Below are 14,057 nucleotides of genomic sequence, written 5' to 3'. Positions count from 1 at the left end.
ATTTGACTAAGAGTCATTACGGAGCTGCATGCTGAAGTTTTGGGGATGATCCAAACAACAGCCGAATCTCACGAGCAAGCCAATTTTTTGGTGTGGTCGTCGCTGGCTGTAAACCAAACACACCCTTCTTACCACTTCATTCGCCATAAAACGGGCGCGATGACCGTTGTCGAATGCATGATCTAGCATAGTGTCCTTAGTGCCGATGGTACTAGATGTACTAGATGAAATAGGGTTATCTTGTGCCAAATAATGCATCGTATCGAAAGCTTTTTAACTAAAACGAATTGAAGGGATAGATAGAGCTTACTTCTCTCGTTTCGGAGCCATCTCAATCCATAAAAACGATGAAGAAATGAAGTAGATCGAAGAAAGGGAGTGGAGGGGATGAGAGAGGGAAGTCCTCTCTATTCTTGCGGCCACGTAGGGGAGAAGATGGAGGCTGGTTCGTGGATGGGCCCCACAACCCGGCCCTCACGGGATTAAAACTGCTGAGCACCTACCGCCGGGGTCTCGAGCGGTAGGGTTGTACATGCTACCGCCAAGGTCCCCGAGATGGCTGCCGTTTACTGCAGCTAACATGGATGAATGGGTTGCTTGTACAACCCTACCGCCAGCCTCTGGGGTCATATCAGGCTGAATTGGCCACGATAGGCAGGCAATGACCCGGAGAGGAGGTAATTCTGGGACACTTTTTGCAGAATAATTACATTGGAACGACATCGCCATGTAATTGGTGCACAACGTTGGAACGATTTAGAGCGTTAGATCAGGAGATCCACCCGGTACATAATTGAGGACCAGGCAAATAATAACTCACTACAGTGCACCCTACACTAAGCAAAATTTCCTTCATTTCTGTTTACTCAGTCAGTTTCACATGCCCGTCTTTGATCCGTTTACAGTTTTTTTCATATTTCTGGTATCGTTCCGCCACATGTCGATTGACATATGGACGCATTTAAAGGTACAAGTTTCCTTGTTGCAAGGAAGTCATCTTCGGCATCCATGGATTTCCCAGCTTTGCTAGTTGAACAGTTCTTCGCCACAACCCCCCCTGCACAATGATCCAGAAACATAAATTGCCACAGGCAACAAATAGCAATAGAAGACAACGTATATAGATGGTGCAATATGATTCTGGTAAGAGGTTCACAAATGAGTTTCAATATCCTTTTTTTCTTAAGCTACATAAATCCACAAGTGTAGAACTAGGGCAAGAAAAATCATCGATCACCGTATGTGGAAATATCATCATCTGACCCCTTTTGAGCTCACAAGGTCAACACTGATACAGAGTAGCCTTTCACCATTATCCATTCTAATTAAACAACAAAAGAAAAATACTAGTATGCAGTTCTCACCTAACTGGCAGTAATGGCCTGTAATATCCAGTCTTGTGGTATCATATGTCCATTAAGATGGCATATCACCAAGAACCTCATGCACAAAGAGATCCTGCAACTCTAGGTATTTACTTCTCCATTCTGTACCCTGTTGGTTTGGTACGCCATTCAGAGTGCTCACCCCAGAATCAAATAACCTAGAATTGCCATGCTGCTGGACCAAAGTATAACAATAAGATACAACACAAAGAAACATGAAAATAGAAGGTTAATAAATGTGTTACACAGAATATAAGGGAATACGAAAATCAGCTGACCTGCTGTGCATCCAAGAGCTGCTCTAGAAGGTTAGAGCTGAGATTTCCAGCAATATGAACATCATTTTCAGGGTTGGGCAGAATTACAGCCCGTGGTTCAACTTCGCCACTCGCTGCAAACACTTTACGCAATGGTTGTAAAGGTGGCAGATTTAATCTTTTGGGTGTTACTATGAGAACATTAGTTACTGGACCTGTGAGACAGGATTTTTATCAAAATCTCTGAAGACAATTTTCCCTAGGCATGATTCAGAAATTATATGCATAGCCAAATGGCATAATAAAACATTATAGTATGGCAATTAATTGAAACAGGTTCACAGAACAAATGTGAGTGTACCATGGGATATATTATATTTTATCACGAGAGATGAACCTCGCACAAAAGGGCGATTGGCTTCAGTGCTCCACATTTGAAAGACTTGTGACTATAAATAAACAAAAATAAAGTACCAAAGCACCTAAACAGTTGCATCAGTTGAGTTGTCAAGGGGTATTCAATTTGTTCACTCTTGCATACATTTACACCAGTTGAGTTGTCAAGCAAAACAATCAAGTCAAGTAAATGAATGGTGAAAATCACTCTGGTAATCGCAAAATAATGTATGCAGTTAGCCACCTGTTACTCCCTACTGCTATTGATCGCTCACGCCTTTACTCCGTTTGAGTTTTTACTCATCAGACATGACAAGGAAATTAATGGCTTGCGCGTACGGACACTGAGCGCACATGGCAGGGGCTGGACCTGCAGTTTTCGTTGGAAGAGCGTGCCCTCTTTCATGCCTCCACGACCATGGCCATTGGGGACGGATCGACCGCCCTCTTTTGGGAGGACCGCTGGCTCGGCGGCCTGTCCGTCCGTGAGCTTGCGCCCATGCTCTTCCAGTGCATTCCCAAGCATCGCCGGAAAGTGAGAACGGTGGCAGAGGCCTTGGCCGGCAACAGCTGGGCGCGCGACATCCGTGGGCTGCTCGGCCTTCCCGAGATTGGACAGTACCTGAAGCTCTGGCACCTTGTGCAGCACGTTGAGCTGTCCAGCGAGCCGGACAAGCTGCTCTGGAGCTGGACCGCTAACGGCGTGTAAACTGCTCAGTCCTGCTACCGGGCAACCTTCCAGGGCGCGACGGGCTGCCACTCCTGGAAACTCATTTGGAGGAGCTGGGCACCGCCAAGGGTGAAATTTTTCCACTGGCTGGCCTGCCAAGATCGCTGTTGGACCACGGAGCGGCTTGCACGCCGTGGCCTGCAGCACCACCCGCGATGCCTCCTATGCGACCAAGAGCCGGAAACGATCAGACACCTGATGCTCGCGTGCCCCTTCACTAGGCACACATGGCATGAGATCCTAGCTTGGCTGCGCTTGCCGGCGCCGACGCCCGAGCACGACGACTCCATCATGGACTGGTGGCTGCGCGCAAAGGACTCCACACCGCCAGCGCTCCGCAAGGCGCTCAAATCCGTGGCGCTTTTGGTGCCGTGGATGATCTGGAAGCATAGGAACGCGTGCGTTTTTTACCATGTGAGCCCATCGCTCAATGAGCTTGTCGACCGGATCAAGGACGAGGCCCGATGTTGGGCAAAGGCCGGGGCTCAAGGGCTCAGGGTTGTTTTGCCATCATCATGGGATGTCCACTGATCATCCGACAACTGTGTAAATCTGCCTCCTAGGAGGATGTAAATTCCCTATCTTTCCAATGCAATGAAACGCAAAGGCCATTTGCGTTCTCTCGAGAAAAACAGTTCTCCACCATACCCTTGCTACACCACAATCAGTTGCACCAGCTTGCTGTGCTGTTATAGCATATCCCTTGTTACTGGGGCTATTGTGCACAACAAAAGTTAAATGGTTCCATCGTGCGTGCATGAAGGACATAGAATGACATGTTCTCCAGCATGAATTACAAACTATCACACAGATCAAATGAACACTTGAACACTTGCCATCACCATTTAGTAAAAAGTAGGACTTGGCTTTGGGTCTGTCGTGATACTACAGACGATTAACTCAATATGACACTACTGGTCTGTTTGGTTGGGGACTAAAATTGCCACACCTAAGTTGAGGTGCTAGCCCACACCTGTGGCACGCCACAGAAAGTGTGGCGGGCTAAACGAACGCCACACATTTGGCGAGAATCTCTGCTGCAGAAGCTCTTTTGCGCTGTGGCTAGCCAACCTTCATGCAGAACCAAACACCTGCCTAGGGAAGCGTGGCCCACCACAGCTTTGGAGTGGCGATGTATGGCTGAGAACCAAACAGCCCCTACAATACAGGAAAGTATCGAAATAAAAAAATTCCCTTGCATCTTTTCATAACTACCTTAAGTTAAAGATACTCAAGTTTTCTCCATGGTGACTGGTGAGTGGTGAGTACTCATGCAAATCAAAGTTGTTAACCCGTAATGCTTACATCAGCTGTCCATAGGTAAATTATCCCTGTACACCAGTATGTGCAGGGTGCATACAATGCAAACTTCAAATGTTCTCGATATACATCTTTAATGGAATTAATGCGGTAAACCTACAACCAATACTAGAAAGGCAACAAACTAGACGTGTCTCAATCTATTGAAGGTGCAGACATTTAATAACATTTCATTTGCTTTTTCTAATAGGAATATTTCTACTTTCTGGTCACCATTAAGCATGCTATACAAGCAAGCAAGGCAACAAGCTAGACATACATGTCAATCTACTGAAGATGCCAGCATTAAATAGCACATCTCATTTGCTTCTTCCAACAGGAGTGTTTCTAATAGTCACAATTAAGCATGGTCACGACCATCAACTTCTCTCACACACAGAAAAACAACTCCATAGTCCACGATAATGCAGAATACTTATCAAACAGGTTCAAACTTTTCACATTTTCTACATAAGGTCTGGAGAGCAAAAGTTCAAGTGTGGAAATAAACTACGAACCTTGGGAGTGTTTGAATTTCCGGGTTACTTGCTGACTTCTGGTATCCCAAACCCGAACATTACCATCCTCCGAACCAGAGACTAGTAGAAGGCCATCTGTACTTGATGTTAAGCTCGTTACCGCCTTGCTGAACAAATTACACAAATCACCAGGATCAATTAAAGAAATTTTGCAACACAAATAACAGAATATTTGAAATGAAGCGACTCAAACTAAACAGCGTATTTGTTGAGATCTTAGTTTATCTTGTACCACTAACCAAAGTACATATATCTCCAGTAAACGGTAAACTAAACTATATACGGTGAGTTATGAAGTATTGGTCGAATGAAATAATACAAGTTCAAGCATTGTGTGAATAAAAGTTCTTGCACATTTCTTTATTGCTCCCAGGCACCTATACCAGTACCCGAGCACAGCACAACCAAATCTAGTACCAGTTAACAGGACATACTCTCCTTGATCAAGAGACCATTCAAACATTTCTGTTTACAACTTCAAGTTCATGGACCAAGCAGCTTATCGCCTCAATTTTCGCCAGAAGTTCACCAGCAGACTAAAACATGGGCAGCAGCAACGGGAAGGATGTGCAGCCCATGGGGCAGCGACAGTCCTCCTGCAACTCGGATATAGCAACCAGAAGGAGAGTTCAATTGGTGTATTTTTCAGACCTACTTCCCATCTAGTAGTGGTGTAGAGGTTAGTAAGTACTAGGTCAAAGCAAGGACAAGTGAGTTAAGTTATGAGTACTAAGGTTGAGTCCTCATAGCTACTGGCATGTAATTCGTCAAAAGACAAGCCTCAAACAGATAACTCGTCTATATATGTTATTTGTCAACCCTTCTAGTCCTCTCACTGCAATCAAGTGTGTCTCTCCTTTTAAAAGCCCAATCCCCTTCGCGGCATGTCGTCCAGCAATCTTCTGCACAGTACTGATACCAAGGTGAACTAACTTTCCACAAGTTAGAATAATGCTTACTCTGACATATAGTTGATATCAAAAGCAACAGCCAGTTATTGTTAAGCATATTTGCATACAACACACTAACACATTTTATGCATATGGATTGTACTTCACTAATACTAGGGTATAAAATTATAGCATAAATACAAAATCAAGCAAAGTACAACAGTAAGAACAACAAAATAAGCTGCATTGATTTAGCCAGAGAGTGAAATGGCAAATTCAGATCTCAAGCCCAGTTACAGCACAAGCAAACAGGACAATTTTTTAACCAGTCTACGCATAGATGACATAAGAGAATCTCTGATCTACGTATTGGAGCTACTTATATCATCACATGATAAAAGAGACACACTAAGGAAAAACTAGGACAGTAAGCAAACCTGTGGTCATCCAGAATACCAAGAATAGACAAATCATCACGGCCCTGAGAGGAGACATCAACACCCATAGCAGTAACATATATCTTTCCATCTCTACCACCAGCATAGAAAATATGACTTCTTGGGTCTATTTCGACAGAATCAATAACAGCAGGAAATGAAATACTTCTCAGCATTCTGCCCTCTGATAGACTCCATATCTGGGCAAAGATAACAAATATATGAGCATTGAGATCCTTCATTATCTCACAACTAAAAAGCAAAAGAAGTAATTGAGCACACACTTTACATGTACGATCCTCTGAAGATGACAAAGCAATTGCTCCATGAAAACAAGCAATATCAGTTACAGGAAGTGTGTGCTGATTAAAGTTGTATAGGTATGGTGTCTTTGCCTCAAACCTTGATTGCTCATCAAGCATCCTGCAATCAACACCAATTAACCCGGTCAAACAAAATACAAAATAGTTCACCCAACTTTTACCCTCATCAAACTACATACGTGAGCAGATCCCAAACTTTGATGCTCCCATCCTCGGACGCCGAGACAAGCAACATGTCATACAGGGCTAGGCACCTAACATCACGATAGTGAGCATGCCATCGGACAAGCAGCTCTCCACTAGCCACCTACACAAAGCACACAAAATTTAACATGTGTAAGCTGGAACAACTTTTCAATAACAGTTCCCACCACACCACCTAGAGACCACAATCCCCTCACCTCCCAAAAGAATATGTCACCGGACACACCGCCGCCGATGAGATAGTTCCCCTCTGGATCAGCAATGAGCGCGCGGATTGGCTCGGCGGGGAAGCTCTTCACAGCCACCTGAGGCTGCAACAGGAACCGACAACACAAGCTCAGCCTAGGGTTTCGAGTTCAAGTAAATGAAGTCCGGTTTGTGAAGAGTGCTTACCTTGTCCCAGTGGTAGTAGTGGATGGGGGCGGAGTTGCCGGCGGCGACTTGGGCGGCGGCGAGGAAGCGACCGGCGACGGCAGCGATGGCACGTGGCCGGGAGGCGCAGGGGCGGTGGCGGATGGCCTCGGCCCCCGTGCGGAGGTCCCACGCGGCCACGCCGGCGTCGGTGGAGGAGGCCGCAAGCACCAGTTGCGACGGCGGCGCCATGGGAGTGGGGAGAGGAGGCTAGGGTTTAGGGTTTCCTAAACTGAAAAGCGGACTGGTTCTGAAATTTGAAAGGCAAGTGGACTTCGTCGCACATCCCGAGCAACTTCTAGCAGGTTCACCCCTTTTTCTTTCTAAAAATCAGATGTTAAAAAAAACGCATACTATCAAATCCTCAATAACTTGCTCTATCCCTAAAAGTTTGGGTGCTGCTACGCGTCCGCCGCCGGATCCGCCACCTCACAAGCCGTCAAATCTGATGGTAGTAGATGAAAAGGGGGAAAGAATAGATACTTTGATAATGCAGGAAGCAAGAACAATAAAAATTCAGGTAGTGACAGCAGATCCTGGAGAAAAGAGGATAGCCTCGAAAACAACAGCAAAAAAGACAAGGTACGGGAGGAGGGAGAAGTTACTAGTCCACTAAAACTCACTGATGGTCGGGTATGTACAGAGAAGGGAGTTAATGATCGAGTAAAGAAACTCGGTTTTGAGGATCAGACGTCGAATGAGACCAGTACGGTTCAGGACAAAAGGGACGGTAGGGACATGTTTGTTGCAGTACAGTCTTGTACAGAAGGGTCGAGTGATGCAGATAGGCTGCCAGTAGACTCCGGCAAAGCAGCGCAAGCAGGGCCTGAGGTCAGCGATGTGAACACCCCCATGCACATCGACCATCGGATATCGGGAGCAGTTTAGCAGAGTCCAGGGAAGATAAAATAGGGCGGAGGGAGTACATGGGTACGTAAGCAGAGGAAGGTTGGGAAGGGTGTTGGTGGTATGAAGGGCAATACTATAGAGAAGACTGAATCTATGATGGGAAAACGAGGCTCTGATGAGACTGGTCTGGAAGGAGATGGGGACGGAAAGAAGTTAAAGAGGGACATAGAAGGAGTTGAGGGAGAGGGTGTTCCGATCAATGAGAAAGCGGGGCTGTCGGCACAGCTCCGCGAGCAGAAATGAGAATTGTGACGTGGAACTGCCGGGGGCTCGGGAACAGGCCGGTAGTTCGAGGTCTTCTAGAACTCTAGAAGAAGGAGGATCCCGATGTAATTTTTTTTCAAAAACTAGGATGAATAAAAATAAAGTGGAACGGCTACACCAAACCTTGGGGATGACACACCTCGTCTACAAGGTTTGTGCTGGGAAGAGTGGTGGACTATCTATGCTTTGGAAAAGAGAAGTGAACCTGAGCTTGAGATGGCTTGGAAGAATGCACATTGATGTGACGATCGAAGAAGATGATGGATACAAATGGAGACTTACAGGCATCTATGGCGAGCCTAGAACTGAACTCAGGGAAGATACGTGGCGTCTTTTACGTACACTACATCAGCAAGAAAGGCTACCCTGGATATGTATGGGGGATTTCAACAAGATCCTCTACAACTTTGAGAAGCAAGGAGGGGTGCCCAGAGCCCAAATTCAGATGGATCGTTTTCGTGATGCTTTAAATTTGTGTAACTTGAACGACCTTGGTTTCGAGGGTGATGTATTTACTTGGCGCAATAATAATTTCCGTTTGGATGGTTACATTCGTGAGCGTCTTGATAGGGCTGTTGCAAATCCTCAATGGTGTATGCGTTTTCCAGGTTACAAGGTACACAACGGCTGCCCTGAACATTCAGACCATAGCCCGATCATCCTTGATGTTCATGGTGCGACCAAGAAGAACAGACCAAAGCCGAACAACTTGAACAAGAGGTTCGAAGCTCGCTGGCTTCTTGAGGATAATTGTGAACAAGTGGTGACTGAGGCGTGGGAAGATGCAGCAAGGAGTGGTGAAGGTAAGGTGATGGAACGCCTAAAGGTAGTGTCCAGGAGGTTGGATGAATGGAGCAGAGAAGTGTTAGGAGACTTACAGAAAAGAATCGAAAAGCTATGGGCTGAATTGGAGGAATGCCGAAGAAGCAACCTTTCAGGAGTGAGTGTCAGGAAGGAGCAAGTGGTGTGATTTAAACTTGGGCGTCTTGAGGATCAGCTGGACGTGTTTTGGAAACAACGTGCACATGTGGGATGGTTGACGAAAGGGGACCGAAACACCGAGTACTTTCATGGGTTTGCCTCATCGCGGAAGAGAAACAATCAGATCACAAAGTTAAAAGGAGATGATGGGGTGGAGGTAGAAGGGGAGGAGGGCTTAAAGGCCCTCATATCTAACCATTTCTTTGGCTTGTTTACCCCCATGACAGGTGCAAATATTTGGCAAGTACTACAGCACATTCTTCCCCGAGTCACACCTGAGATGAACAACTTTTTGTTAAAAGAGTACACCGCCCAGGAAAAGTGCACTAGATGATATGGGTGATCTTAAAGCCCCAGGGGCTGATGGTATGCCGACAGTGTTCTACAAGAGATTTGCGGTACGGTGGGAGAAGTTGTGGTCCAAGAAGTTCTACACGTGTTGCAGGGCGGCAGTATACCCGACGGATGGAATGAAATTATTGTTGTGCTCATCCCGAAGGTTCGGAACCCAGAAAGGATCAAGGATCTTCGCCCTATTAGCCCGTGCAACGTGGTGTATAAACTTGTATCCAAAGTTCTTGCCAACCGACTCAAGGTGATCTTGGATGAGCTCATTTTGCCTAACCAGAGTGCATTTGTCCCGGGGCGATTGATTTCGAATAATACTATCTTGGCCTACGAGATGACACATTATATGCGTAGGAAGAGGAGTGGGAAAGATGTATACATGGTGCTCAAGTTAGATATGAGCAAAGCTTACGATCGGGTTGAGTGGCCCTTTTTGGAAGGAATGATGACACAGTTGGGCTTTGCAGGGGAGTTTGTACAACTGATTATGCAATGTGTCACCACTGTTTCATACTGGTTAGAGTGAATGGTGACTTAACCAAAACCATCGTTCCGGGCAGAGGTTTACGACAAGGCGATCCAATCTCTCCGCATCTCTTCTTAATCTGTGCTGAAGGTTTTTCAGCTTTGCTACATCATGCAGAAAGGGAAGGGCATGTACGCGGTATTCAACTTGCCCCTGAAGCTCCCCGGGTCAGTCACCTCCTTTTTGCTGACGACTCGCTACTTGTCATGGAAGCTACAGTGCACAGTGTGCAAGCCATCAACGGGATCCTACATGCATATGAGGAAAGTTTAGGACAAGTGATAAATAGAGAAAAGTCAGCTGTCATGTTCAGTACCAATGCCAAACAGTGTGTCAAAAACTTACTGTTGCAGGAACTTCAGCTAGGTGCTAAAACGAAGGAAAGCAAATATTTGGGGCTGCCAACATACATTGGAAAGTCAACGAAGAAATGCTTCACATACATTAAGGACAGCATTGTGAGCAGACTTCACGGAGGCATGGAAAGATGTTTGTCTATGGTTGGGAAGGAGGTTTATGTTAAGGCAGTTGCCCAAGCCATCCCGACCTATGCTATGGCATGCTTCGATCGTACTAAATCCTTGTGTGATGAAATAAGTCAGTTCATATGTCGGTACTGGTGGAACCAACAACCAGATGAGAGGAAAATGCATTGGGTCGGATGGGAAAAATGAAACTATCAAAGGAGGAAGGCGGTCTTGGGTTTAGAGACCTCCACTCATTTAGTTTGGCCATGCTCGCGCGTCATAGTTGGCGATTACTCCGGGCCCCGGACTCCGTTTGTACATGTGTCTTACGAGCCAAATATTACCCAAGTGGAAACTTGCTAGATGTTGAACCAATGGCAGGTATGAGCTACATTTGGTGTAGTATCTGATACGTCTCCAACATATCTATAATTTTTGATTGTTCCATGCTATTATATTATCTGTTTTGGATGTTTAATGGGCTTTATTATGCACTTTTATATTATTTTTGGGACTAACCTATTAACCGAAGGCCTAGTGCAAATTGTTGTTTTTTTGCCTATTTCAATGTTTCACAGAAAAGGAATATCAAACGGAATCCAAACGGAATGAAGCCTTCGTGAGGATCTTTTTTGGAACAAACGCAATCCAGGAGACTTGGAGTGGAGGTCAAGGAAGCAACGAGGTGGCCACGAGATAGGGAGGCGCGCCCAGGGGGTAGGCGTGCCCCCCACCCTCGTGGGCCCCTCTTAGCTCCACCGACCTACTTCTTTCGCCTATATATACTCTTATACCCTGAAAACATCCAGGGGAGCCATGAAACCACTTTTCCACCGCCGCAACCTTCTGTACCCGTGAGATCCCATATGGGGACCTTTTCCGGCGATCTGCCGGAGGGGGATTCGATCACGTAGGGCTTCTACATCAACATCATAGCCTCTCCAAGGATGTGTGAGTAGTTTACCATAGACCTTCGGGTCCATAGTTATTAGCTAGATGGCTTCTTCTCTCTCTTTGGATCTCAATACAAAGTTCTCCTCAATGTTCTTGGAGATCTATTCGGTGTAATACTTTTTGCGGTGTGTTTGTCGAGATCCGATGAACTGTGGGTTTACGATCAAGATTATCTATGAACAATATTTGATTCTTCTCTGAATTCTTATATGCATGATTTGATATCTTTGCAAGTCTCTTCGAATTTTTGGTTTAGTTTGACCTACTAGATTGATCTTTCTTGCAATGGGAGAAGTGCTTGGCTCTGGGTTCCATCTTGCGGTGCTCGATCCCAGTGACAAAAAGGGAACCGACACATATTTGTATTGTTGCCATCGAGAATAAAAAAGATGGGGTTTATATCATATTGCTTGAGTTTATCCCTCCACATCATGCCATCTTGCCTAATGCGTTACTATGTTCTTATGAACTTAATACTCTAGATGCATGCTGGATAGCGATCGATGTGTGGAGTAATAGTAGTATATGCAGAATCGTTTCGGTCTACTTGATACGGGCGTGATGCCTATGTTTTTGATCATGCCTAGATATTCTCATAACTATGCACTTTTCTATCAATTGCTCGGCAGTAATTTGTTCACCCACCGTAATATATGCTATCTTGAGAGAAGCCACTAGTGAAACATATGGCCCCCGGGTCTACTTTACATCATATAAGTTTCCGATCTACAATTCTAGTTTACTATTTATTTTTCAATCTTTACTTTCCAATCTATACAACAAAAATACCAAAAATATTTATCTTATTAACTTTACCAGATCTCACTTTTTGCAAGTGGTCGTGAATGGATTGACAACCCCTTTATCGCGTTGGTTGCAAGGTTCTTATTTGTTTGTGTAGGTACTAGGCGATTTGCGTGTAGTCTCCTACTGGATTGATACCTTGGTTCTCAAAAACTGAGGGAAATACTTACACTACTTTGTTGCATCACCCTTTCCTCTTCAAGGGAAAACCAACTCATGCTCAAGAGGTAGCAAGAAGGATTTTTGGCGCCGTTGCCGGGGGGGGGGGGGGGTTCTACGCTCAAGTCAAGACATACCAAGTACCCATCATAAACTCTTCTCCCTCGCGTTACATTATTTGCCATTTGCCTCTCGTTTTCCTCTCCCCCACTGCACAAAATTTGCCTTTTCTTCGCCCTTCTTCTGTTCGTCCTTCTGTTTGCTCATGTTACCATGTGCCTTCTATTAGCTTGCATCTTCGCTTGCTAAATATCTATTGTTATGGATCCTCATCCTCTTGCTAATCTTTTTAAAAGATCCAATTATGATGAACCAATTGCTAGTGAGTTGAGTGCACTAGATTATCTTTATGAGGTTTTGCTTGAAATTCGTGAATCTGAAAATTGTGATGAAGTGCTTTATGAAGTGATTCACGATAGATCTTTGAATAAAAAGCATAATTGCAATGATGTTATTATAAATTCTATGAGTGTCAATTGTGCTAATAATATGCAAAACCCTAAGCTTGGGGATGCTAGTTTTGCTATGTCCACTACTTGTTGCGATGATCATGATTAGGGTGATTCTTCTTATGATCTTGAAAATTTATTTAAGCCCCATGATGAATATGAGATTGATAATAGTGTTTGCAATATTATTGGAAGTGGGTTTGGAAGAGTGTCAACTTTAGATCCCACATATTTGGATAATGTTCAATCTTATGAAATTTTTGATAAAGGTGGGTTTGGAGAGGCCATGACTTCAGTTAATGTTAATCCCACTATTTTGGAAGAGTGTCAACTTTGCATGCATGTGGATCATGTTGAAAATATTTTATGTGGTAGCTATTTTGTTGAATTTGCTTATGATCCCACATGTAATTATTATGAGAGAGGAAATATGATTGTAGAAATTTTCATGTTACTAAATTACCTCTCGTTCTGTTGAGATTGCTATTGTTTCTTTCCGCTTCCTTGCATATGCTAGTTTTTTGCTTGCTATGATAATTTGTTTGCCTATAAGCTGCTTATGCATATGAAGTATGTTAGACTTAGATGTGTTTGTCACGTGTTTCATGATGCTCTCTTTGTGCTTCAATTCTTGTCTTTCATGTGAGCATCATTGAATTTGTCAATGCATAGCTAGGGGCGTTAAACGATAGCGCTTGTTTGGAGGAAACTCAATTTTATTTTTATTCTTTACCTTTTGTTCCTGTTTAGTAATAAATAATTCATCTACCCTCTGTTTAGATGTGGTTTTATGTTTTAATTAGTGTTTGTGCCAAGTAAAGCCTTTAGGATCTTCTTGGGTGATTGTTGTTTGATCTTGCTGAAAAAAATAGAAAGTATGCGCTCATGAGAATAATTTTCATTTTTACCAGAGAGTGATAAAATACCAATTCCAACTGCAGTAGATCAATATGCAAATTATTTAGGTCTTCCTATTTTTTTCAGAATTTTTGGAGTTACGTAAGTATTCGAAACTTCTAGATTGCTACAGACTGTTCTGTTTTTGACAGATTATGTTCTTCGTGTGTTGTTTGCTTATTTTGATGAATCTATGGCTAGTATCGGGGGGTATGAACCATATAGAAGTTGGAATACAGTAGGTTTAACACCAATATAAATAAAGAATTATTCCATTACAATACATTAAAGTGGTGGTTTGTTTTCTTATACTAACAGAGCTCATGAGATTTTCTGTTGAGTTTTGTGTTGTGAAGTTTTCAAGTTTT

General features: G+C 44.0%; 1 protein-coding gene across 2 annotated transcripts; it reads right to left on the bottom strand.

The window, feature by feature from the left end:
• Positions 1-837: 837 nt before the first annotated feature.
• On the bottom strand, positions 838-7,159 carry LOC125521475 (protein ROOT INITIATION DEFECTIVE 3-like). 2 transcript variants are annotated; one of them, XM_048686525.1, is made up of 9 exons: positions 6,854-7,159; positions 6,658-6,771; positions 6,436-6,563; positions 6,218-6,356; positions 5,934-6,133; positions 4,586-4,713; positions 1,664-1,857; positions 1,365-1,560; positions 838-1,057 (listed from the first exon to the last, which is right to left on the bottom strand). In XM_048686525.1, exons 1-8 carry the CDS (start codon positions 7,061-7,063, stop codon positions 1,417-1,419), a joined length of 1,257 nt encoding a protein of 418 aa, XP_048542482.1. In that variant the 5' UTR covers positions 7,064-7,159; the 3' UTR covers positions 838-1,057; positions 1,365-1,416. The 2 variants fall into 2 exon arrangements, with proteins under 2 accessions (XP_048542482.1, XP_048542483.1); XM_048686526.1 differs by having other exon boundaries at positions 1,365-1,557.
• Between the last annotated feature and the right edge of the window lie 6,898 nt (positions 7,160-14,057).

This window comes from Triticum urartu, chromosome 7 (genome assembly GCF_003073215.2).
Source record: "Triticum urartu cultivar G1812 chromosome 7, Tu2.1, whole genome shotgun sequence".
Taxonomy (NCBI): Eukaryota; Viridiplantae; Streptophyta; class Magnoliopsida; order Poales; family Poaceae; genus Triticum; species Triticum urartu.
This window is presented reverse-complemented; position numbering and strand designations above follow the sequence as displayed.

Coding starts and splice junctions, on each gene's coding strand:
- LOC125521475 (XM_048686525.1), bottom strand. CDS start 7,063: ATGGCGCCGCCGTCGCAACTGGTGCTTGCGGCCTCCTCCACCGACGCC. Junction 6,564..6,657: donor GTGACATATTCTTTTGGGAG/GTGAGGGGATTG, acceptor TGCTTTGTGTAG/GTGGCTAGTGGAGAGCTGCT. Junction 4,714..5,933: donor GGTATTCTGGATGACCACAG/GTTTGCTTACTG, acceptor TAATTTGTTCAG/CAAGGCGGTAACGAGCTTAA.